This window comes from Ranitomeya imitator, chromosome 9, assembly GCF_032444005.1.
Source record: "Ranitomeya imitator isolate aRanImi1 chromosome 9, aRanImi1.pri, whole genome shotgun sequence".
In the NCBI taxonomy this organism is placed as follows: domain Eukaryota; kingdom Metazoa; phylum Chordata; class Amphibia; order Anura; family Dendrobatidae; genus Ranitomeya; species Ranitomeya imitator.
This window is the reverse complement of record NC_091290.1, coordinates 104,250,142-104,274,293: the sequence shown is the minus strand read 5'-3', so window position 1 is coordinate 104,274,293 and position 24,152 is coordinate 104,250,142. Positions and strand designations below refer to the sequence as shown.

Genomic DNA, 24,152 nt, shown 5'->3' with positions numbered 1-24,152 from the left:
TAAGGCGTGACATGTGCAGATTTATTGTTTCGCAGCGCATTGTTTTCAGGCGCACTCCAGGAGGATGAACCCTGTCGTGGCTTCCGCCTGAAAAACCTCCACGTGAACATGGCTTTAGAAAAGCGTATTCGCCATCCTTCCTGGACTCAGACGAGCCGGTACCACGCCACTGGTCTACACTCAGACACACTGCAGCCAATAGGAGGGACTCCCAATTTATGGCAGGCAGTGGAAGGGTGGCCGTTTATTGTACGGAGACGTTAATGACTAGATCTGGTCAGTCCTGACAGAAATCTTCCTATCCGGTCACTTTCTATACCGTGTCAGTGAGTGGCACAGTGAGGGCAGCCTTGCCCGCCATAAACATGGCGTCGAACGCTTCCTGCCTGTCGGCACGCACCAAGCGCGTCACTAACCCAAATAATACGTCACCAGCACATTACACAGCAATAGCAAGCCTCCCATTGGCTGGCCGGATGATTGACATTATTTCTGGCCATTGAGGGCCAGGTATGTTTTTACACAGAGACTCTCCCCTGTCGCTGATTGGCTAGGAGCTTGTAAGTTGTCTGTGAGGCCAGTCCCGGGATGGAGGGATGAGAGGCCCGGGCAAGTTCAGTTGGGAAATCCCGAGGAGGCGCTGCGGCCTGTGACACTGGATGGCGGCAGTATGGACACCGGAGGAGGGCCGGGTGGCGAGACCGGGCTGCTGCAACAGATCCTGAGCCTCAGCCTTGTCCCGCGGGTCGGAAATTCCACTGTGTGTTCCACGACTCTGTGCTCCTTCCCGGGTGAGCGGTCTCATAGGTCACGTGTCGGGTCTCCGGGGTCCCGTGCCGTCTGTGTACCGGAGGGGGCGCTGCAGCCGGACGTGGCCACGTGATCCTGCCTCCAGCAGTCCTGTGGGGGGCGCTGCTCAGTGATGTGTTCTTATGTTCGGGCCTTTCCTCCCTTATTACACTTATGCCCCTGTGATGGCGGCCTCACATACTGTAGCGGAGGGTCGGGACCACTGATGACGGATCACTAGGGGTTAAATACATGTTTAGCTCAAAATCATTTTTGCATTTCTTTTAAAAATGTTGCACCGTTCGTCTTCTGCAGCCTCTATGCATCAGCGTACATAGCAGGATGAGCTAACGGGGGATCGGTCAGTAAGCTCTGCCACTCTTATCCCTCTAGAGGGACTGCGGAAGTTGTGTGGACAACTCCTTTAATAAAAAAAGAGACCCTGTCACCAGTTTTTTTTTGCAGAACGATGTAGGGGCAGAGACGCTGATTCCAGCGATGTCCCTTACTAGGTTGTTTGCTGCAGTTTAGATAATAACTGCGTTATCAGCAGGAGATTATCACTGGAGGATTAGTGAACCGCTGCCAGGTTGTCCTCCATATTCATGAGTGCCGTGTAACCCTGCACAGCTTTTTGCCTATGCACAGTGCACACAGCTGCCTATCGGCGTCGTACTGAGAGGCCTCACAGATCTGTATGATAAGTGCAGCAGGCAGCCCAGTAAGTGACACCTCAGGTGTCGGATCTTTGCCCCGACATCATACTAGCTGGGGACACCAATCTGTGTCGGACATCAGCTGGACAGTGCTGCAGACGATCGCTGAGCTCAGTGATTAGCTGCAGCGCTGTGATGCCTTTTTATGACACCAGTAAATCTCTTTATCTGTGGCTCTCCGTTATACACAGCAGATTTCCCCCTTGTATCTGTCCTGTGTGAACAGACCCTTAGGCTCCGTGTATCGTTGCCTCTGATTGGCCGGTGTCTCTCACACCGATCTCCTGTGTGTCCTTGCAGAGATGTGGTATGGCGTGTTCCTGTGGGCACTGGTGTCTTCACTCTTCTTTCACATCCCCGCGGGACTGCTGGCTCTCTTCACCCTCCGCCATCACAAATACGGAAGGTTCATGTCGGTGGGCATCCTGCTGATGGGCATCGTGGGGCCGATCTCTACAGGGATATTAACAAGTAGGTGATGGAATGATCTGACTATTCAGTGGGGAGTGTGAATAACATATATTTATTATATATATATATCGGATCCAGCACACTGACAACAACGGGCGCCAATGCTTTCATAGGAGAAAAAAAAACTTGTGTGTAAAATCGGGCACAGATTGTTTTTAGATGCTGTATATCTAATTATTATTATTTTCCTGCAGTTTTTTAATGCATATTTTCAGCTGCCAGATGTCACAAATCTCATGCCCACAGCTTTTTTTTTTTTTTTTTGTCATCAGAATGTTGTGCTTTGCTTGCTTTTTGCACAATGTCTCTTCTTTCAGCAGTTTTTCACCTATTGAATGAATGGCTGCTGAAAAGGTTTGGCTTAGTTTTTTTTTTTTTCTGCCAAAACCTGATTCTATGGAATAAGACTTTTTTTTTTTTCTTCAACTCTAAACTTTATCAGCATGCCAAAATCAAAAGAAAAATCAAGTAAAACTTGTTTTTTTTTCTGTAGCTTCTTTCCTGCCAAGAGATCAAAAACGCCCAGTGTAAACTTACAGTTAAGGTACCTTCACACTCAGCGACGCTGCAGCGATACCGACAACGATCCGGATCGCTGCAGCGTCGCTGTTTGGTCGCTGGAGAGCTGTCACACAGACAGCTCTCCAGCGACCAACGATGCCGGTAACCAGGGTAAGCAGGGTCACGCTTAGTAACCCGATGTTTACCCTGGTTACCATCGTAAATGTAAAAAAAAACAAACACTACATACTTACATTCCGCTGTCTGTCCCCCGGCGCTGTGCTTTCCTGCACTGACTGTGAGCACAGCGGCCGGAAAGCAGAGCAGTGACGTCACCGCTGTGCTTTCCGGCTGGCCGGCGCTCACAGCCAGTGCAGAGAAGCACCGCGCCGGGGACAGACAGCGGAAGGTAAGTATGTAGTGTTTTTTTTTTTACATTTACGATGGTAACCAGAGTAAACATCAGGTTACTAAGCGCGGCCATGCGCTTAGTAACCCAATGTTTACCCTGGTTACCAGTGAAGACATAGCTGAATCGGCGTCACACACGTGATTCAGCATGTCTGCGGGAGTTATGATGCGGTGGTCTAGGAGCAACATGGAAAGAGCTCTGAAGGAAGTGGTATCTGTACTGACCGCAGTCCCTAAGCTCAACACAACACTAGAAGTAGCCGTGGAATGCTCCTAACTCTCCCTAGGCATCTCGTCACAGCCTAAGAGCTAACTACCCCTAAAGAAAGAAGCAGGAAAGCTATCTTGCCTCAGAGAAAATCCTCAAAGGATAGATTAGATCCCCACAAATAATGACTGTGAGTGGAGAGGGAAAAGACATACACAGAATGAAACCAGGATGAGCACAGGAGGCCAGTCTAGCTAAATAGATAGGACAGGATGGAATACTGTGCGGTCAGTATAAAACACTACAAAAATCCACGCAGCGTTTACAAAAAATCTCCACACCTGACTAAAGGTGTGGAGGGCAAATCTGCCTCCCAGAGCTTCCAGCAAGACAGAATTAATTCACACTGATAAGCTGGACAAACACAGAAAGCACAGAATGGATAAGTCCACAATCTATGGACAGAAAAGGGCAAGCAAAAACTTAGCTTTGCTGAACTGGTCAGGATAACAAGGAACTCCAAAGAGATGTGAATCCAACCAGGAACCATTTACAAGTGGCACTGGCTGAAGAAAGCGCCAGGCCTAAATAGCCGAGCAGAAGAGACGATAAGTGGAGGCAGCTGATGACAGCTAACTCCAAGGAGCAGCCATACCACTAGAAACCACAAGAGGGAGCCCAAGAGCGGAATTCACAACAGTACCCCCCCCTTGAGGAGGGGTCACCGAACCCTCACCAGAGCCCCCAGGACGAGCCAAGTGAAAAGCACGAACCAAATCGGTGGCATGGACATCGGAGGCAACAACCCAAGAATTATCCTCCTGGCCATAACCCTTCCACTTGACAAGATGCTGAAGCCTCCGCCTCGAAAAACGAGAATCCAAAATCTTCTCAACCTCATATTCCAACTCTCCCTCAACCAACACCGGGGCAGGAGGGTCAACCGAGGGAACAACGGGCACCACATATCTCCGCAACAAAGATCTATGGAAAACATTATGAATGGCAAAAGAGGCTGGAAGAGCCAAACGAAAAGACACCGGATTAATAATTTCAGAAATTTTATAAGGACCAATAAACCGAGGCTTAAACTTAGGAGAAGAAACCTTCATAGGAACATGACGAGAAGACAACCAAACCAAATCCCCCACACGAAGCCGGGGACCAACACACCGACGGCGGTTAGCAAAACGTTGAGCCCTTTCCTGAGACAACGTCAAATTGTCCACCACATGAGTCCAAATCTGCTACAGCCTGTCCACCACAGAATCAACACCAGGACAATCAGAAGGCTCAACCTGCCCAGAAGAAAAGCGAGGATGAAAACCAAAATTACAAAAGAAAGGTGAAACCAAAGTAGCCGAACTAGCCCGATTATTAAGGGCAAACTCGGCCAACGGCAAGAAAGACACCCAATCATCCTGATCAGCAGACACAAAGCATCTCAAATAGGTCTCCAAGGTCTGATTAGTTCGCTCAGTTTGGCCATTAGTCTGAGGATGAAACGCCGAAGAAAAAGACAAATCAATGCCCAGCCTAGCACAAAAGGCCCGCCAAAACCTAGAAACAAACTGGGAACCTCTGTCAGACACAATATTCTCCGGAATGCCATGCAAACGAACCACATGCTGAAAAAATAATGGAACCAGATCTGAGGAGGAAGGCAACTTAGGCAAAGGTACCAGATCGACCATTTTAGAGAACCGGTCACAAACAACCCAGATAACAGACATCTTCTGGGAAACAGGAAGATCCGAAATAAAATCCTTGGAAATATGTGTCCAGGGCCTCTCAGGGACCGGCAAAGGCAAAAGCAACCCACTAGCACGGGAACAGCAAGGCTTGGCCCGGGCGCAAGTCCCACAGGACTGCACAAAAGCACGCACATCGCGCGACAAGGAAGGCCACCAAAAGGACCTAGCAACCAAATCTCTGGTACCAAAAATCCCAGGATGACCAGCCAACACTGAACAATGAACCTCAGAAATTACCTTACTTGTCCATCTATCAGGAACAAACAGCTTCCCCACTGGACAGCGGTCAGGCCTATCAGCCTGAAATTCCCAAAGCACCCGCCAGAAATCAGGGGAGATAGCAGAAAGAATCACCCCTTCCTTAAGAATGCCAACCGGCTCAAGGACTCCAGGAGAATCAGGCGAAAAACTCCTAGAGAGGGCATCAGCCTTAACATTCTTAGATCCCGGAAGATACGAGACCACAAAATCAAAACTGGAGAAAAACAGGGACCATCGAGCCTGTCTAGGATTCAGCCGCTTGGCCGACTCGAGGTAAATCAGGTTCTTATGATCGGTCAGGACCACAACATGGTGTTTAGCTCCCTCAAGCCAATGTCGCCACTCCTCAAACGCCCACTTCATAGCCAACAACTCCCGATTGCCGACATCATAATTGCGTTCCGCAGGCAAAAACTTTCTGGGAAAAAAAAGCTCACGGTTTCATCAAAGAACCATCAGACTCCCTCTGAGACAAAACGGCCCCTGCCCCAATCTCAGAAGCGTCAACCTCAACCTGAAAAGGAAGAGAAACATCCGGCTGACGCAACACAGGGGCAGAAGTAAATCGGCGTTTAAGCTCCTGAAAGGCCTCAACAGCCTCAGAGGACCAATTCGTCACATCAGCGCCTTTCTTCGTCAAATCAGTAAGGGGCTTAACCACACTGGAAAAGTTGGCAATGAAACGGCGATAGAAATTAGCAAAGCCCAAAAATTTTTGAAGACCCTTCACAGATGTGGGTTGGATCCAGTCATGAATAGCTTGGACCTTAACAGGATCCATTTCTATAGACGAGGGAGAAAAAATAAAACCCAAAAAAGAGACCTTCTGAACTCCGAATAGGCACTTAGACCCCTTCACAAATAAAGCATTATCACGAAGGATCTGGAACACCATCCTGACCTGCTTCACATGAGACTCCCAATCATCGGAAAAAATCAAAATATCATCCAAATATACGACCATGAATTTATCAAGATAATTGCGGAAAATATCATGCATGAAAGACTGGAACACAGATGGAGCATTAGAGAGCCCGAATGGCATCACAAGGTATTCAAAATGGCCTTCGGGCGTATTAAATGCAGTTTTCCATTCGTCACCCTGTTTAATACGAACAAGATTATATGCCCCTCGGAGGTCAATCTTAGTAAACCAACTAGCCTCCTTAATCTGAGCAAACAAATCAGTAAGCAAAGGCAAGGGGTATTGGAATTTGACTGTGATCTTATTCAGAAGACGATAATCAATACAGGGTCTCAAGGAGCCATCCTTCTTAGCAACAAAAAAGAAACCCGCTCCCAATGGTGACGAAGAGGGCCGAATATGCCCCTTCTCCAAAGACTCCTTAACATAACTCCGCATGGCGGCATGCTCTGGCACAGACAGATTGAGAAGTCGGCCCTTAGGGAACTTGCAACCAGGAATCAAGTTAATAGCACAATCACAGTCCCTGTGCGGAGGAAGGGAACTGGACTTGGGCTCATCAAATACATCCTGGAAATCCGACAAAAACTCAGGGACCTCAGAAGAGGGGGAAGAGGAAATTGACATCAAAGGAACGTCACTATGTACTCCTCGACAACCCCAACTAGTCACCGACATAGTTTTCCAATCCAGCACCGGATTATGTTCCTGTAACCATGGAAATCCCAGTACAACAACATCATGCAGGTTATGCAACACCAGAAAACGGCAATTTTCCTGATGTGCAGGAGCCATGTACACATAGTCATCTGTGTCCAGTACTGAGGTTTATCCTTGGCCAAGGGTGTAGCATCAATACCCCTCAAAGGAATAGGGCTCTGCAAAGGCTGCAAGGAAAAACCACAGCGCCTGGCGAATTCTAAGTCCATTAAGTTCAGGGCAGCGCCTGAATCCACAAATGCCATGACAGAAAAGGACGACAATGAGCAAATCAGGGTCACAGATAAGAGAAATTTAGGCTGTATAGTACTAATGGTAACAGACCTAGCGACTCTTAGTACGCTTAGGGCAATCAGAGATAACATGAGCCGAATCACCACAGTAAAAACACAGCCTATTCTGACGTCTGAATTCCTGCCGTTCTATTCTAGTCAAAATCCTATCACCTTGCATAGGTTCAGGACTTTGCTCAGAGGATACTGCCATATGGTGCACAGCTTTGCGCTCGTGCAGACTCCGTTCAATCTGAATGGCTAGAGACATAGATTCGCTCAAACCGGCAGGCGTAGGAAAGCCCACCATAACATCTTTAAGGGTTTCAGAAAGACCTTTTCTGAAAATAGCAGCCAGAGCCTCTTCATTCCATTTAGTGAGCACAGACCATTTTCTAAATTTCTGGCAGTGTAACTCTGCCGCTTCCTGACCTTGACACAAGGCCAACAGGGTTTTTTTCTGCATGATCCACAGAATTAGGTTCGTCATACAATAATCCGAGCGCTTGAAAAAATGCATCTACATTCAATAATGCCGGATCCCCTGTTTCAAGAGAAAAAGCCCAGTCTTGAGGGTCACCACGCAGCAAGGATATGATGATTTTTACTTGCTGAATGGGATCACCAGAAGAACGGGGTTTCAAAGCAAAAAACAATCTGCAGTTATTTTTAAAGTTCAAATACTTGGATCTGTCCCCAAAAAACAATTCAGGAGTAGGAATTGTAGGCTCTAAAGCCGGAGTCTGGACAACATAGTCCTGGATACTCTGTACTCTTGCAGCAAGTTGATCCACACGAGAAAACAAACCCTGAACATCCATGCCAAAACATATATCCTGAACCACCCAGATATCAAGAGGAAAAAAAAGACAAACCAGAGCACAGAAAAAAAAATGGTTCAGAACTTTCTTTTACTTCTTTTGAGATGCATTTAATTCATTTTTGGCCACTTGTACTGTTATGATGCGGTGGTCTAGGAGCATCATGGAAAGAGCTCTGAAGGAAGTGGTAACTGTACTGACCGCAGTCCCTAAGCTCAACACAACACTAGAAGTAGCCGTGGGATGCTCCTAACTCTCCCTATGCACCTTGTCACAGCCTAAGAGCTAACTACCCCTAAAGATAGAAGCAGGAAAGCTATCTTGCCTCAGAGAAAATCCCCAAAGGATAGATTAGCCCCCCACAAATAATGACTGTGAGTGGAGAGGGAAAAGACATACACAGAATGAAACCAGGATGAGCACAGGAGGCCAGTCTAGCTAAATAGATAGGACAGGATGGAATACTGTGCGGTCAGTATAAAACACTACAAAAATCCACGCAGCGTTTACAAAAAATCTCCACACCTGACTAAAGGTGTGGAGGGCAAATCTGCCTCCCAGAGCTTCCAGCAAGACAGAATTAATTCACACTGATAAGCTGGACAAACATAGAAAGCACAGAATGGATAAGTCCACAATCTATGGACAGAAAAGAGCAAGCAAGAACTTAGCTTTGCTGAACTGGTCAGGATAACAGGGAACTCCAAAGAGATGTGAATCCAACCAGGAACCATTTACAAGTGGCACTGGCTGAAGAAAGAGCCAGGCCTAAATAGCCGAGCAGAAGAGACGATAAGTGGAGGCAGCTGATGACCGCTAACTCCAAGGAGCAGCCATACCACTAGAAAGCACAAGAGGGAGCCCAAGAGCAGAACTCACAAAAGTGCCACTTACAACCACCGGAGGGAGCCCAAGAGCGGAATTCACAACAGGGAGTCCAGCGACAAAATAAAGTGCTGGACTTTCTGCACCGACCAACGATGTCACAGCAGGATCCAGATCGCTGCTGCGTGTCAAACTGAACGATATCGCTATCCAGGACGCTGCAATGTCACGGATCGCTAGCGATATCGTTCAGTGTGAAGGTACCTTAAGCAGGAAGTCTGAAGGTTCACTTTCTATATTTTCATTTGTGTTTAAGGAGTGCCTGTAACATAGAGAGTGGGGGCGTTCATCACTCAATGCCTCTTCTTCTTTTAACCCCTTAGTGACGGAGCCAATTTGCAGCTTAATGACGGGGCCAATTTTTATTATTCTGACCACTCACTTTATGAGGTTATAACTCTGGAACGCTTCATGGATCCCACTGATTCTCAGATTGTTTTTTCATGACAGATTGTACTTCATGTTAGTGGTAAAATTAAATTTCTTCGATATTACGTGTTTATTTATGAAAAAAAACGGAAATATGGCAAACATTTTGAAAATGTAGCAATTTTCAACCTTTGAATTTTTATTCCATTAACCCCTTAATGACCGATAATACGTCTTTTAACCGACCTGACACATAAGAGAATAGCATCTCCATACAGGTGACAATCCAGCAGCTGTCGGTTGTGCACTATAGCTGACAACTTGCTGCATCAGCCATGATCAGTGTTTGCACCGTCCAACTCTGTTTAACCCCTTAGATGCTGCAGTCCAATAGTGACTACATCTTTATATATGGTTAAGAGTGTGGGGGCTTCCTCTTTATCCCAGTCGGTGCCCTCAGATCATGATTTTGTTGTCCTGATGTTTGCCGTGGCAATTCATGACCAAATAGCGGCCTTAGAGTCTGACGGCTGTAGTAATCTGTTCAGAAGTTAGAGGCATTTAGGTGGTAAAAATACACATTTCATTTCTGTCATACCACTTTGCATTAATTCCTGTAAAGCACCTGAAGGGTTAATAAACTACCTGACAGCAGTTTTCGATATGTCAGGGGGTGCTGTTTTTAAAATGGTATCACGTTTGGGGGTTTCTCAATATATGAGACCCCTAAAGTCACTTCAAACATGGATATGTCCCTAAAAAAATAATTTTAGTAAATTTCCTTTAAAAAATGAAAAATTGCTGCTACATTTTTAAACCTCTTAACCCCTTCCCGACCCATGACGCCACGTAGGCGTCATGAAAGTCGGTGCCATTCCGACCCATGACGCCTATGCGGCGTCATGGAAAGATCGCGTCCCTGCAGATCGGGTGAAAGGGTTAACTCCCATTTCACCCGATCTGCAGGGACAGGGGGAGTGGTAGTTTAGCCCAGGGGGGGTGGCTTCACCCCCTCGTGGCTACGATCGCTCTGATTGGCAGTTTCACTTTCAACAGCCAATCAGAGCGATTTGTAATATTTCACCCATTATAACGGGTGAAATATTACAATCCAGCCATGGCCGATGCTGAAATATCATCGGCCATGGCTGGAAATACTAGTGTGCCCCCACCCCACCCCTCCGATCGCCCCCCCACCCCCTTGATCTGGCCGGTACACTGCTCCGGCTCCCCTCCGTCCTGTGCTCCGCTCCCCCCCGTGCTCGTGTCCGCTCCCCCCGTGCTCCAATCACCCCCCCGTGCTCCAATCACCCCCCCTGCACTCCGATCCACCCCCCCCCGTGCTCCGTTCCACCCCCCCGTGCTCCATTCCAGCCCCCCCGTGCTCCGTTCCACGCCCCCCGCGCTCCGTTCCACCCCTCCCGCGCTCCGATTCCCCCCCCCGTGCTCCGATCCCCCCCCCCCCCCGTGGTCCCCCCCCACCCTATCATACTTACCGATCCAGCCGTGGTCCCGTCCGTCTTCTCCCGGGCGCCGCCATCTTCCAAAATGGCGGGCGCATGCGCAGTGCGCCCGCCGAATCTGCCGGCCGGCAGATTCGTTCCAAAGTGCATTTTGATCACTGAGATAGATTATATCTCAGTGATCAAAATAAAAAAAATAATAAATGACCCCCCCCCTTTGTCACCCCCATAGGTAGGGACAATAAAAAAATAAAGAAATTTTTTTTTTTCCACTAATGTTAGAATAGGGTTAGGGTTAGGGTTAGGGGTAGGGCTAGGGGTAGGGTTAGGGTTAGGGGTAGGGTTAGGGCTAGGGTTAGGGGTAGGGTTAGGGTTAGGGGTAGGGTTAGGGTTAGGAATGTGCACACGTATTCTGGTCCTCTGCGGATTTGATAAATCCGCAGTGCTAAACCGCTGCGGATTTATGGCGGATTTACCGCGTTTTTATGCGCATTTCACTGCGGTTTTACAATTACGATTTTCTATTGGAGCAGTTGTAAAACCGCTGCGGAATCCGCACAAAGAAGTGACATGCTGCGGAATGTAAACCGCTGCGTTTCCGTGCAGTTTTTCCGCAGCATGTGTACAGTGATTTTTGTTTCCCGTAGGTTTACATTGAACTGTAAACTCATGGGAAACTGCTGCGGATCCGCAGCGTTTTCCGCAGCGTGTGCACATACCTTTAGAATTAGGCTATGTGCACACGGTGCGGATTTGGCTGCGGATTCGCAGCAGTGTTCCATCAGGTTTACAGTACCATGTAAACATATGGAAACCAAATCCGCTGTGCCCATGGTGCAGAAAATACCGTGCGGAAACGCTGCGTTGTATTTTCCGCAGCATGTCAATTCTTTGTGCGGATTCCGCAGCGTTTTACACCTGTTCCTCAATAGGAATCCGCAGGTGAAATCCGCACAAAAAACACTGGAAATCCGCGGAAAATCCGCAGGTAAAACACAGTGCCTTTTACCCGCGGATTTTTCAAAAATGGTGTGGAAATATCTCACACGAATCCGCAACGTGGGCACATAGCCTTAGGGTTAGGGTTGGAATTAGGGTTGTGGTTAGGGTTAGGGGTGTGTTGGGGTTAGTGTTGTGGTTAGGGGTGTGTTGGGGTTAGGGTTGTGATTAGGGTTATGGCTACAGTTGGGATTAGGGTTAGGGGTGTGTTGGGGTTAGTGTTGGAGTTAGAATTGAGGGGTTACCACTGTGTAGGCACATCAGGGGTCTCCAAACGCAACATGGCGCCACCATTGATTCCAGCCAATCTCGTATTCAAAAAGTCAAATGGTGCTCCCTCACTTCCGAGCCCTGACGTGTGCCCAAACAGTGGTTTACCCCCACATATGGGGTACCAGCATACTCAGGACAAACTGCGCAACAATTACTGGGGTCCAATTTCTCCTGTTACCCTTGTGAATCTAAAAAAATGCTTGCTAAAACATAATTTTTGAGGAAAGAAAAATGATTTTTTATTTTCACGGCTCTGCGTTGTAAACTTCTATGAAGCACTTGGGGGTTCAAAGTGCTCACCACATATCTAGATAAGTTCCTTGGGGGGTCTAGTTTCTAAAATGGGGTCACTTGTGGGGGGTTTCTACTGTTTAGGCACACCAGGGGCTCTGCAAACGCAACGTGACACCCGCAGACCATTCCATCAAAGTCTGCATTTCAAAAGTCACTACTTCCCTTCTGAGCCCCGACGTGTGCCCAAACAGTGGTTTACCCCCACATATGGGGTATCAGCGTACTCAGGAGAAACTGGACAACAACTTTTGGGGTCCAATTTCTCCTGTAACCCTTGGGAAAATAAAAAATTCTGGGCTAAATAATTATTTTTGAGGAAAGAAAACGTATTTATTATTTTCACGGCTCTGCATTATAAACTTCTATGAAGCACTTGGGGGTTCAAAGTGCTCACCACACATCTAGATAAGTTCCTTTGGGGGTCTAGTTTCCAAAATGGGGTCACTTGTGGGGGGTTTCTACTGTTAAGCCACATCAGGGGCTCTGCAAACGCAACGTGACGCCCACAGAGCATTCCATCAAAGTCTGCATTTCAAAACGTCACTACTTCACTTCCGAGCCCCGGCATGTGCCCAAACAGTGATTTACCCCCACATATGGGGTATCAGCGTACTCAGGAGAAACTGGACAACAACTTTTGGGGTCAAATTTCTCCTGTTACCCTTGGGAAAATAAAAAATTGCAGGCTAAAAGATCATTTTTGAGAAAATAATTTTTTTTTTTTATTTTCATGGCTCTGCGTTATAAACTTCTGTGAAGCACTTGGGGGTTCAAAGTCCTCACCACACATCTAGATTAGTTCCTTTGGGGGTCTAGTTTCTAAAATGGTGTCATTTCTGGGGGATCTCCAATGTTTAGGCACACAGGGGCTCTCCAAACGTGACATGGTGTCCGCTAATGATTGGAGCTAATTTTCCATTTAAAAAGCCAAATGGCGTGCCATCCCTTCCGAGCCCTGCCGTGCGCCCAAACAGTGGTTTACCCCCACATATGGGGTATCAGCGTACTCAGGACAAACTGGACAACAATATTTGGGGTCCAATTTCTCCTATTATCCTTGGCAAAATAGGAAATTCCAGGCTAAAAAATCATTTTTGAGGAAAGAAAAATTATTTTTTATTTTCATGGCTCTGCGTTATAAACTTCTGTGAAGCACCTGGGGGTTTAAAGTGCTCAATATGCATCTAGATAAGTTCCTTGGGGGGTCTAGTTTCCAAAATGGGGTCACTTGTGCGGGAGCTCCAATGTTTAGGCACACAGGGGCTCTCCAAACGCGACATGGTGTCCGCTAACAATTGGAGCTAATTTTCCATTCAAAAAGTCAAATGGCGCGCCTTCTCTTCCGAGCCCTGCCGAGTGCCCAAACAGTGGTTTACCCCCACATATGAGGTATCGGCGTACTCGGGAGAAATTGCCCAACAAATTTTATGATCCATTTTATCCTACTGCCCATGTGAAAATGAAAAAATTGAGGCGAAAAGAATTTTTTTGTGAAAAAAAATTACTTTTTCATTTTTACAGATCAATTTGTGAAGCACCTGAGGGTTTAAAGTGCTCACTAGGCATCTAAATTAGTTCCTTGGGGGGTCTAGTTTCCAAAATGGGGTCACTTGTGGGGGAGCGCCAATGTTTAGGCACACAGGAGCTATCCAAACGCGACATGGTGTCCGCTAACGATGGAAATAATTTTTCATTCAAAAAGTCAAATGGCGCTCCTTCCCTTCCGAGCCTTACCATGTGCCCAAACAGTGGTTTACCCCCACATGTGAGGTATCGGTGTACTCAGGAGAAATTGCCCAACACATTTTAGGATCCATTTTATCCTGTTGCCCATGTGAAAATGAAAAAATTGAGGCTAAAAGAATTTTTTTGTGAAAAAAAAGTACTTTTTCATTTTTACGGATCAATTTGTGAAGCACCTGGGGGTTCAAAGTGCTCACTATGCATCTAGATAAGTTCCTTGGGGCGTCTAGTTTCCAAAATGGGGTCACTTGTGGGGGAGCTCCAATTTTTAGGCACACGGGGGCTCTCCAAACGTGACATGGTGTCCGCTAAAGAGTGGAGCCAATTTTTGATTCAAAAAGTCAAATGGCGCTCCTTCCCTTCCAAGCCCTGCCATGCGCCAAAACAGTGGTTTTCCCCCACATATGAGGTATCAGCGTACTCAGGACAAATTGGACAACAACTTTCGTGGTTCAGTTTCTCCTTTTACCATTGGGAAAATAAAAAAATTGTTGCTAAAAGATAATTTTTGTGACTAAAAAGTTAAATGTTCATTTTTTCCTTCCATGTTGCTTCTGCTGCTGTGAAGCACCTGAAGAGTTAATAAACTTCTTGAATGTGGTTTTGAGTACCTTGAGGGGTGCAGTTTTTAGAATGGTGTCACTTTTGGGTATTTTCAGCCATATAGACCCCTCAAACTGACTTCAAATGTGAGGTGGTCCCTAAAAAAAATGGTTTTGTAAATTTCGTTGTAAAAATGACAAATCGCTGGTCGAATTTCAACCCTTATAACTTCCTAACAAAAAAAAATTTTGTTTCCAAAATTGTGCTGATGTAAAGTAAACATGTGGGAAATGTTATTTATTAACTATTTTGTGTCACATATCTCTCTGGTTTAACAGAATAAAAATTCAAAATGTGAAAATTGCGAAATTTTCAAAATTTTCGCCAAATTTCCGTGTTTATCACAAATAAATGCAGAATTTATTGACCTAAATTTACCACTAACATGAAGCCCAATATGTCACGAAAAAACAATCTCAGAACCGCTAGGATCCGTTGAAGCGTTCCTGAGTTATTACCTCATAAAGGGACACTGGTCAGAATTGCAAAAAACGGCAAGGTCTTTAAGGTCAAAATAGGCTGGGTCTTGAAGGGGTTAAAATGCTAAAAAAATAAAATAACATTTTACAAATGGTGCTGATGTTAAGCAGTCATGAGGGAAATGTTATTTATTAATGGTTTGCTGTGGTATGACCATCTGGATTAAAGGGATAATTATTAAAAATTTTGAAAATTGCAAATTTTTTAACATTTTTCTCAAATTTTTTATATTTTTTATAAATAAACACAAAAAATATTGACCTAAATTTACCATTATCATAAAGTATAATGTGTCACGAAAAAACAGTCTCAGGCTGTGTTCACACGTTCCGTTTTTTTCGCGGTTTTTCCCGATAAAAACGCTATAAAACCGCAAAAAAACCGCATACAATAAGCATCCCATCATTTAGAATGAATTCCACATGTTTTGTGCACATGATGCGTTTTTTTCCGCAAAAAAAACCGCATCAGGCACAAAATCCGGACATGCTCTATCTTTTTGCGTTTTTTTTTGTGGATTGCCCACTCCAAAATGCATTGGGAAGTGTCCGGAAAAAACCGCGGCAAAAACGCGTCAAAACCACGGCAAAAACGCACGCGGTTTTCTTGCGGATTTCATGCAGAAAATGTCCGGAATTCTCAGGAATTTTCTGCATGAATTCCTGAACGTGTGCACATAGCCTCAAAATCATTGGGATTTGTTGAAGCGTTGCAGAGTTATTACCACATAAAGTGACCCTGGTCAGAATTCAAAAACCTGGCTCCGTCACTAAGGGGTTAAATCGAGAGAGATATGTCACCCAAAATACTTAACAAGTAACATTTCCCACATGTCTACGTTACATCAGCACAATTTTGGAAACACACATATATATATTTTTTTGTTATGAAGTTATAAGGGTTAAAAGTTAACTAGTGATTGCTCATTTTTCCAAGAAAACTTACAAAACCATTTTTTTTAAGGATCACCTCACATTTGAAGTGACTTTTGGGGGTCAGTATAACAGAAATACCCAAAAGTGACACCATTCTAAAAACTGCACCCCTCAAGGTACTCAAAGCCACATTCAAGAAGTTTATTAACCCTTCAGGTTCTTCACGAGAACTAAAGCAATGTGAAAGGAAAAATTGAACATTTTTACTTTTTTTTCACAAATTTACTTTTGAACTATTTTTTTTTAATTTTCACAAGGGTATCAGGAGAAAATGGACCACAAAATTAGTTGTGCAATTTCTCCTGAGTACGCCGATACTCCATATGTGGGGGAAGCCACTGTGTTGTTGCATAGCAGGGCTTGGAAGGGAGGGAGCACCATTTGACTTTTTTGAATGCAAAATTGGCTGGAATCAATGGCGAGCGCCACGTCGCGTTTGGAGACCTCCTGATATATCTACACAGTGGAAACCCCCCCCAATTCTAACCACAACCCTAACCCCAACACATCCCTAAAAACAACTCCAACCGTAACCCTAACCGCAACAAACCCCTAACCATAACCCTAATCATAATCCTAACTCACCCCTCGCTCTAGCCCTAACTTTAGCCAAACTCACTCTAGCCTAACTCTAACCCAAATGTAAACAAATTTATTTTTTTTATTACATTATTGTTCCCTATCTAAGGGGGTGATAAAAGGGGTTTTTATTTACATTTTTTTTTTTGATCACTGTGATAGACCCTTCACTGTGATCAAAATTAACCAATAGGAAAATTTTCCTATTGTTGCTGATGCCGGCCAGCAAATTTCGCCGGGCGCACTGCGCATGCGCCTGACATTTTCTTACTGAACGAAGAAGCTGGGGGACATCACGGTGGGATTCCTGGACTCTAGAGGTACGGGGGGGGGGGGGGGCGATGGTGGGACCCTATTTCTCCTCTGATGGGATCACACATCAGTAAAAATCGATCCGAATCACGTTCTCTGAGGGCGCTATACACTTTTTCCGGTGCTGTGGTTTAAGTACCCTTAATTGCCGCCGTGAAAAGGTGTATCAGCGGTCGTTAAGGGATTAATTAGCTTTTTCTGAAAGTTAAATTTTTAAAGGGGTTTTCCTGGAATACATTACTTCCGCTTATCGGTTTGTGCAGGATTGAAATAATTAAGAGCTGTTACTCCTGTGACACCTCTCTGCAGTGGTCCCCAACCAGTGGCTTCCAGCTCTGAGCTGTATTGGTGTCCTCAGGGGCATTATTTCTTGTATTTCTTATTGAGGAGGGTCCTCGGGGAGCATTGCTACATGTAAAGGGGACATTGTTACCTTTTGAAGGGGCACTCAGGCCATTACTACTTTATAAGGGGCTTTTGGGAGATTATTCCATTTTTAAATGCGCACTTGGTTCATTATTACTTGATAAGTGGGGCGCACTTGGGGCATTGCCACTTGAGAATGGGGGGACACTTGGGGCATTGCCACTTGAGAAGTGGGGCGCGCTTGGGGCATTGCCACTTGAGAAGTGGGGCGCGCTTGGGGCATTGCCACTTGAGAAGGGGGGCGCGCTTGGGGCATTGCCACTTGAGAAGGGGGGCGCGCTTGGGGCATTGCCACTTGAGAAGTGGGGCGCGCTTGGGGCATTGCCACTTGAGAAGGGGGGCGCGCTTGGGGCATTGCCACTTGAGAAGGGGGGCGCGCTTGGGGCATTGCCACTTGAGAAGGGGGGCGCGCTTGGGGCATTGCCACTTGAGAAGGGGGGCGCGCTTGGGGCATTGCCACTTGAGAAAGGGGGCGCGCTTGGGGCATTACTATACTTGACATTGTTGACAAGAGGCGCGCGTTTGGGGCATTGCTATATTTGACAATGGGGGGCGCATTTGGGGCATTGCTATACTTGACAAGGGGGGGCACACGCTTATGGCATTGCTATATTTGACAAGGGGGGCACACGCTTGGGGCATTGCTATATTTGACAAGGGGGGGGCACACGCTTGGGCCATTGCTATATTTGACAAGGGAGGCACACGCTTGGGGTTTCTAAGATTTCTTTGCCTAGAATGTGGCTTGTGACCCTCTGAGCTGAATGTGGCTCTGAAGGTAGGAAGGCTGGTGACCATTGATTTACAGGGCACAGCCGTGACGCCATGACTGCAGCCAATCCCTGTGCTAAGCTTCTCTTCTGATGCAGACAGCACAAGCCGTGGAGCGGAGTGATTGTCTGCAGCTATAATTACCTGAATGTTTCTTCCTATCGTGGAGTAATGGCGCCCTCATGTTGGTATATGTATCTGGCATATTAGTATGATAAGTGGTTAACTTTGTGAAATTTCAGCCATCGACACTTTTGAAAGCTTCAATCTGCCATTTTCTTTTGTTTTGTAGGTGCCGCCATTGCTGGGGTTTACAGAGCTGCCGCCAAGGACATGGCTCCTCTCGTCGCTCTGGTCTACGGCGTGGGACAGACCTTCTGTGTGCTTGTCATTTCCTTCTTAAGGGTTTTAGCAACTTTGTAACCTAATCCATCAATACCTTCCGGACCTCCGAGGATGCACATCGTGGCTGGACTTGGCATTGAATGAGGAAAGCGCCACATCCGAGCCGCGCAGCCATGTCTATATTACAATGGAGTTTCTGATTGTCACATTGCCTTCACACAAGTCCTCCTAGAAGGCCACGGCGGTGGCCCTGGATGAGCCGATGCCAGCAAGTTCAGCGTTCTATTTTAGAGAATGGACTTAGGATTTCTGGTCCTGGTGGTTCTGTACCTGGGCTATGGTGGTGGTACAGATGAGGGGCTTCTAGGGGATAACGCCCGGATACACTGTGGGGTCCGTAGATGAGCCCCAAACACTTATGTCCAGGGGAGGAAAGTCATTGTGTGAGGATCCTCTAATAGCGAGGCCCAAGTATCATGGCTGGTGTAACCTGAACCAGTAGATGGGAGCTTCTGCTGCATGGCAGAGGCGCCGTTACTGGGACAGCAATTTGCCATGTAGCCGGGGTCTTTGGGTAAATTTGTACAGTTGAAAGATCTGCTGAATATTAATTTTGCATTGAAAAGATTTTACATAAATCCACAGATTGTCCATTTTATGCTGCAAAATCCACACAATTCGGAGCAAATATTTCCGCTGTGAAAAAGCTGCAGCTAATATGTCCCGTGTGGATGTCTTAAAAAATATATATATCTGTGCCTCCCTGTATTTTTTTTTTTTTGGGAGCTTTTCTTGTATTGTAATTAACCCTTTCTAAAGCCAATTCTGCCCCATTTGCCAGATGTCATTTTAGAAGTATTTTAACTTTTTATTCAGTTGATTTTAAGTCTTAATGCTGCTGAACCCAGATTGCTTTATTTTTTTTTCTGGGATTGCAAAGAGATGGGGATTGCGTTCTGAAAAGAATCTCTCCCAGTGTTTATTGGCGGCCAATGAATTTTAATATTTTATTTTTTCTGGTTGAAACTGTTGTAAAAACTCCCAGGATAACTTTAGAGATGGATAAGTAATGGGTAATAATGAATTTTGTATTATTTGAAATAGGCAGCGACATTAAAGGGCCACTGGATCAAAGTGCGAGATGATTCTCAATGCATCTAAAGGCCCCCCATACACATTGGACCAATGTCGGCCGAACCCACCCACAGATGGGTTTGGCCAACACTCCTAAGTATACGGGGGCGACAACCAACTGATTGTCAGATCGGGCATGTCCAATTTCAGAGATAAGCCACCGGCAGAGGTGTCTATTGCCTGCTTTCTCGTAGAGGACACAGGAGCGCTCGACCAGCAGATGGGAGAGACGGGCAAAGCTTAATTCGGCCGACAGCCATGTAATGTGTATGGCCGACAATACAGAGCCGAGTCGGGGTGAACGCCCCTTGTCAGAGCTATGCTCTCCATGTAGCCTACGACATGACGTGTGTGTACATACCATTGTGAATGTTTAAGTAGATCCTCCTGTATATTATAACTTGCACTTTACAACGAGACGGCTTTTTCTGGAGATGCTTTTTGAGGATTTCGTATTTGGGATATTCTCTCTGTAAATGCATGTAATTATATTGATTTTTATATCCTTTATAAAGTGTAATATTTGACTATTATATATGCAAATCCTAAAACAAATTCCAGCCACAGGTGCATAGTTCATAGTCCTGATCCATTCGTGGCTCCCAGCCCAAGCTCATATCGGGCTGTCCGGTTCGGGTCAGGAGCCCTGTAGCCGGTCCGTACAACGCAGTCCTTACCTCTTACGCTCGGGGTCTCAACAATGTTCTGTCATCCAAGAAAATTGGTCCTATTATGCTGATCACACTGTAATCAGACTCTGATCGGGGGACGAGTCTGATCTGTCAAAACGACGGATAGCACTCTTCTGAGTTTTACAGTCATGTGCATGAGCCCTTACGGTGACACAGCGATATGTGAATACGGGCTAGGCGTAGATAAGCCAATTGTAGAGCACTGATAACTATTAGTGTGATAGAGCTGCTCACACTGTGCAGGTTCTTTTGATGCATAGATGCATAATTTTGGTTCAATGTTTCAAAATCGTTGCATTTTTGCACTGTGCAGCAAAAATAACACAATATATGTGATAGCGGTCATAGACTTGGCCTCCATATGCCTAAAATAGGTTGAATGAATTGTAAGCTTTTATTCCCCCACCCCACGACACATGCATTCTTGTTTCACCCCAGTGTGCACTTAGTGGGGAAAAAAGGCAGCTTCTCGCAGAGCAGAAGATCAAGCGTGTAAATGGGAGTGTACCTGATCCTCTCTGGGAGATAATGCCTCCAGGTCAAGACCCCTAGAATTCTGCTTGGCCTTCAGGGAATATTTACGGCTTATTAAAGCACCCACCAAAAACTAGTGTTTGCTGTCTAGGATCGCCTAAAGAAAGCTCATTTCCGGTAATGCCTGTTCCCTAATTATTTAACCATCTAAGACCCCGGACAGATGATGTCAGGTAAGCCACCTCTAGAAGAGTCTGGAAGCGGCTCTCTCATAACACCGGAACACTCGGCAAGGCGAGTGCTCCTGTGTACAGAGGAGTCCGGAGAAAGTTGCTGTCGGAACAAACCATCATTGTCTGACAACCATCATTCTTCATGGGGGTTTTCCTAATCGCATAAGATGTGATATCTTTTTCTTGGTTTGGCTGAGATTAGTTTTAAACATAAGGAACACCCTTTACGGGTTTTTATAAATGTGACATCGCCCTGCCTTCCTTGACTTGTCGTCCTCCTGCTTCCTCATTTAGTCAGGGTCTTGACATAATTAACCTTTGTACTTGGTTTGACACCGATCTCTTGCACCAGCAGGCATCTACCTGATGATACAGTTAAGCATGTCGGGCTATTGGGCTGTGGCACATTTTTGTTGCTGTTAGGTCCTAATTCTACAACAAAAAATCTGCAACAGATCACCACATAATGCTTGTGAATGGGGCTCTGAAATCCTCTCCCATGTACAGCAGAATTTGAGAACATGAGCTGAGGATTTTAATATCGATATTTAATGTTTGTTTTATTACTAATATTCAGAATCTGCCACAGATTATTCCCAACAGTATGCAAGAGTGGAAATCTGTGCCCAAACCGGTGTGTGACTCATGCAGTTGGTGATATTATGTAAACTGAACACATGCACAAGGAAGTTGCACTGTGCATGTTTCTCACCTAAAGGACCTGTCATTTGCTTAATGGAGTTAAATAACTCGTTAAAAAACACTTTCCTGATGCTGTCGTTTTTTTCTATTTTATACTGAGTCACTCCATTGCAGAGATTTTCACATATGTTGCTTTTCGATCACACCATGTGAAATCTCTGCTTGCAGACCAACTTAGGAGTTTATTTGCAGTCTTCTCTGGAGGCGTGCAGTTTCACTCCGCTCTCTCCTAGACACTGCCAATCATAGCTTGGCATTATCTAAGACTGTTAAACTGCTGGATCAACTGCTAAGTTGTGATTGGCAGCATCTGCAGGGAGGGGTGAAAGATCACACCCCCAGAGAAGAAGCTGTAGAAACGCCCAGATGCACTACAAGCAGAGATTTCACATACTGCGCTCCAGAAGAACTAAACGTGAATGTCTGTATTGGTGCAATGCAGTGTAAAATGGAAAAAAGCAGCAGGATCAGTAGTTCGCAGGGATCTGTACAATATATTTAACCAATATATTTTAAATCAGGGGGCAGGTCCTCTTTAAAAGTCCAGAAGCAGTGTTGTATTGGATGTAGAGACCAGGACTACCAAGCCATAAAGGCACATACTTTATTTTTCTGTAAGTTGTATTACCTATGATGCTCTTTAAGGCTCTTTTCAGGCTTGCTCTGGTTCCGATGTAAATTATTGGATCATTGAATGTCACATCTAAAAAGCATAGTCTTAATTTAATTAGAAAACTACATAAATGGCTCCAGCATCTATGTCGCCACTTTGCGCACCTTTTACGTCATACTTTGACCAATTGTTCCTTTAATATTAGAGGGGTTGTTTCAAAAGGTAAAGTTTTTTATTTTTCTACTAATATTTCTAATATTGGTGTTACTGTGTTTATATAATGATTAAAATGTTTGACTATTATATGCGTGTTCTGCTTCTTCCAATCTGACTGCTTGCGATATTGGATGATATCATTAGAAATCTCACTGGTGTCCAGAGATCCCACCACATATTTTACAGCAAAGTAAAAAGATACTCATGAAAACTGCTAAGAGGAGCATTTTTAGCCAACGAGAAGAGTGTAGTTTGCAAAAATTTGAAGTTGTAATGTACTTTGCGCAGAAGTTAGCAGTGCTGAAATACACTTTTTAAGCGAAGAGTCAGACGGCCGTATAACGTGGAGGAGGATCACAAGACAATGCCCAGACTGGCTAGCGGCTTTCCCGACCCGAGTGTGAAAGCTGCATAGAAAATAGGAATTATTCCTATCGGTAATTGTATTTCCAGGAGTCCATCTTGTCAGCACGACAGGAGGTAGTCCTACTCATCCTCTAGGGACAGGAAACACACGAGGTTCAAAGTCCCCCTTCCACCACACCCTCAGTGTCTACCAATCGCCACACCAGGATGGATACAACTCTATTTTATTAAATTCTTACATACAAATATTAATCTCACATCAGCTTTCAGAATTCAGGGGAGGGAATGTAATGGTGCTGTCATAATGGGCTCCTGGAAGTACAATTACCGGTAGGACTAATTCCTATTTTCTATGCAGCTGTCACACTCTGGTCGGGAAAGCTGCTAGCCAGTCCTATTTTCCCCAGGATGTCCCTCATGACAGGAGAAATATCAAATCAATGGCATATCAGGGCAGGACTATTGCCTGCAGGACTGTCTGTATGTTAACTGCTGACCTGACATTACATCTAGTTGGTAGTGTCTACAGAAAGTCGTTATATCAGACCAAGTTGTGGCCCTACAGATTTGGTCTATGGAAGCCCCTGCTCTTTCTGCCAGGGATACGAATATCGCTCTTGTGGAGTGAGCTTTAAAGTTAAGCGGGGACTCTCTATATGGTTGATGTAATCCAACTGGGTAAAGTTGGCTTTGAGGCTTTCTTGCCCTCATTCTTCCCTGCGTACTGTATGAACAAGATCAAGTCCTGCTTCCAGGGAGCTGTGATGTCTGACATCCAGTGTGTGGAATATCCTTTCTCGTTCTTCGGGAGCTGACAAAATGATGGAAGAATGAACTCTTGGCTCAAATTTGTCTTTGATACTACCTTTGGCAAGAAAGAAGGGTCAAGCTTAATAGGGATCCTTTACTTAACAGTTCCTGGATTTCCCCTAATTGTTTTGCAGAGGCGACTGCGACCAGAAATGTCTTCATGGAGAGAAAGTTAGTGTTAAATTCTTTCTAGGGTTCAAAGGGAGATCTGCGTAGTGTCCCTAACACTAGGTTTAGGTCCCATGGTGAACAGTTTCTCTGATTGTGGGTCTTAACCTAGTAACTGCTCGAGTAAACTTTACAACCAATGGGTGGTCTGCTAGAAGGAAGTGCATAAAGGTGCTAATCACACCTGATTGCCCTTAACTGGGGATATATTCACATGCAGGAGTCTGCTATAGACTCAGTCTGCTGCAAATCATCTTTTAACTTCCATCTTTTAAATTACATCTTTTTAATTATGATTCTGAATTAGACTGAATTCTAGAATGCATTTGGCTACTCATCACTACTACAATATTATCATCATCTGCACCATCTAATCGAGCTGTTCTCCTCTTCCCACAGGTATGCACTGACTTTACCC

At 45.3% G+C, this 24,152-nt stretch overlaps 1 protein-coding gene across 1 annotated transcript; it reads left to right on the top strand.

Moving 5' to 3' along the window:
* The first annotated feature begins 566 nt into the window (after positions 1-566).
* Positions 567-22,477, top strand: TMEM170A (transmembrane protein 170A). The gene is made up of 3 exons (XM_069740467.1): positions 567-791; positions 1,806-1,976; positions 18,274-22,477. Exons 1-3 carry the CDS (start codon positions 671-673, stop codon positions 18,402-18,404), a joined length of 423 nt encoding a protein of 140 aa, XP_069596568.1. The 5' UTR covers positions 567-670; the 3' UTR covers positions 18,405-22,477.
* The last annotated feature ends 1,675 nt before the right edge of the window (positions 22,478-24,152 follow it).

What these genes read in the sequence shown, in the direction of transcription:
- TMEM170A (XM_069740467.1), top strand. Translation starts at nt 671, where the DNA reads ATGGACACCGGAGGAGGGCCGGGTGGCGAGACCGGGCTGCTGCAACAG. An exon ending in GACTCTGTGCTCCTTCCCGG is followed by an intron (nt 792 to 1,805) that starts GTGAGCGGTCTC and finishes GTGTCCTTGCAG; the next exon opens with AGATGTGGTATGGCGTGTTC. An exon ending in CTCTACAGGGATATTAACAA is followed by an intron (nt 1,977 to 18,273) that starts GTAGGTGATGGA and finishes TTTGTTTTGTAG; the next exon opens with GTGCCGCCATTGCTGGGGTT.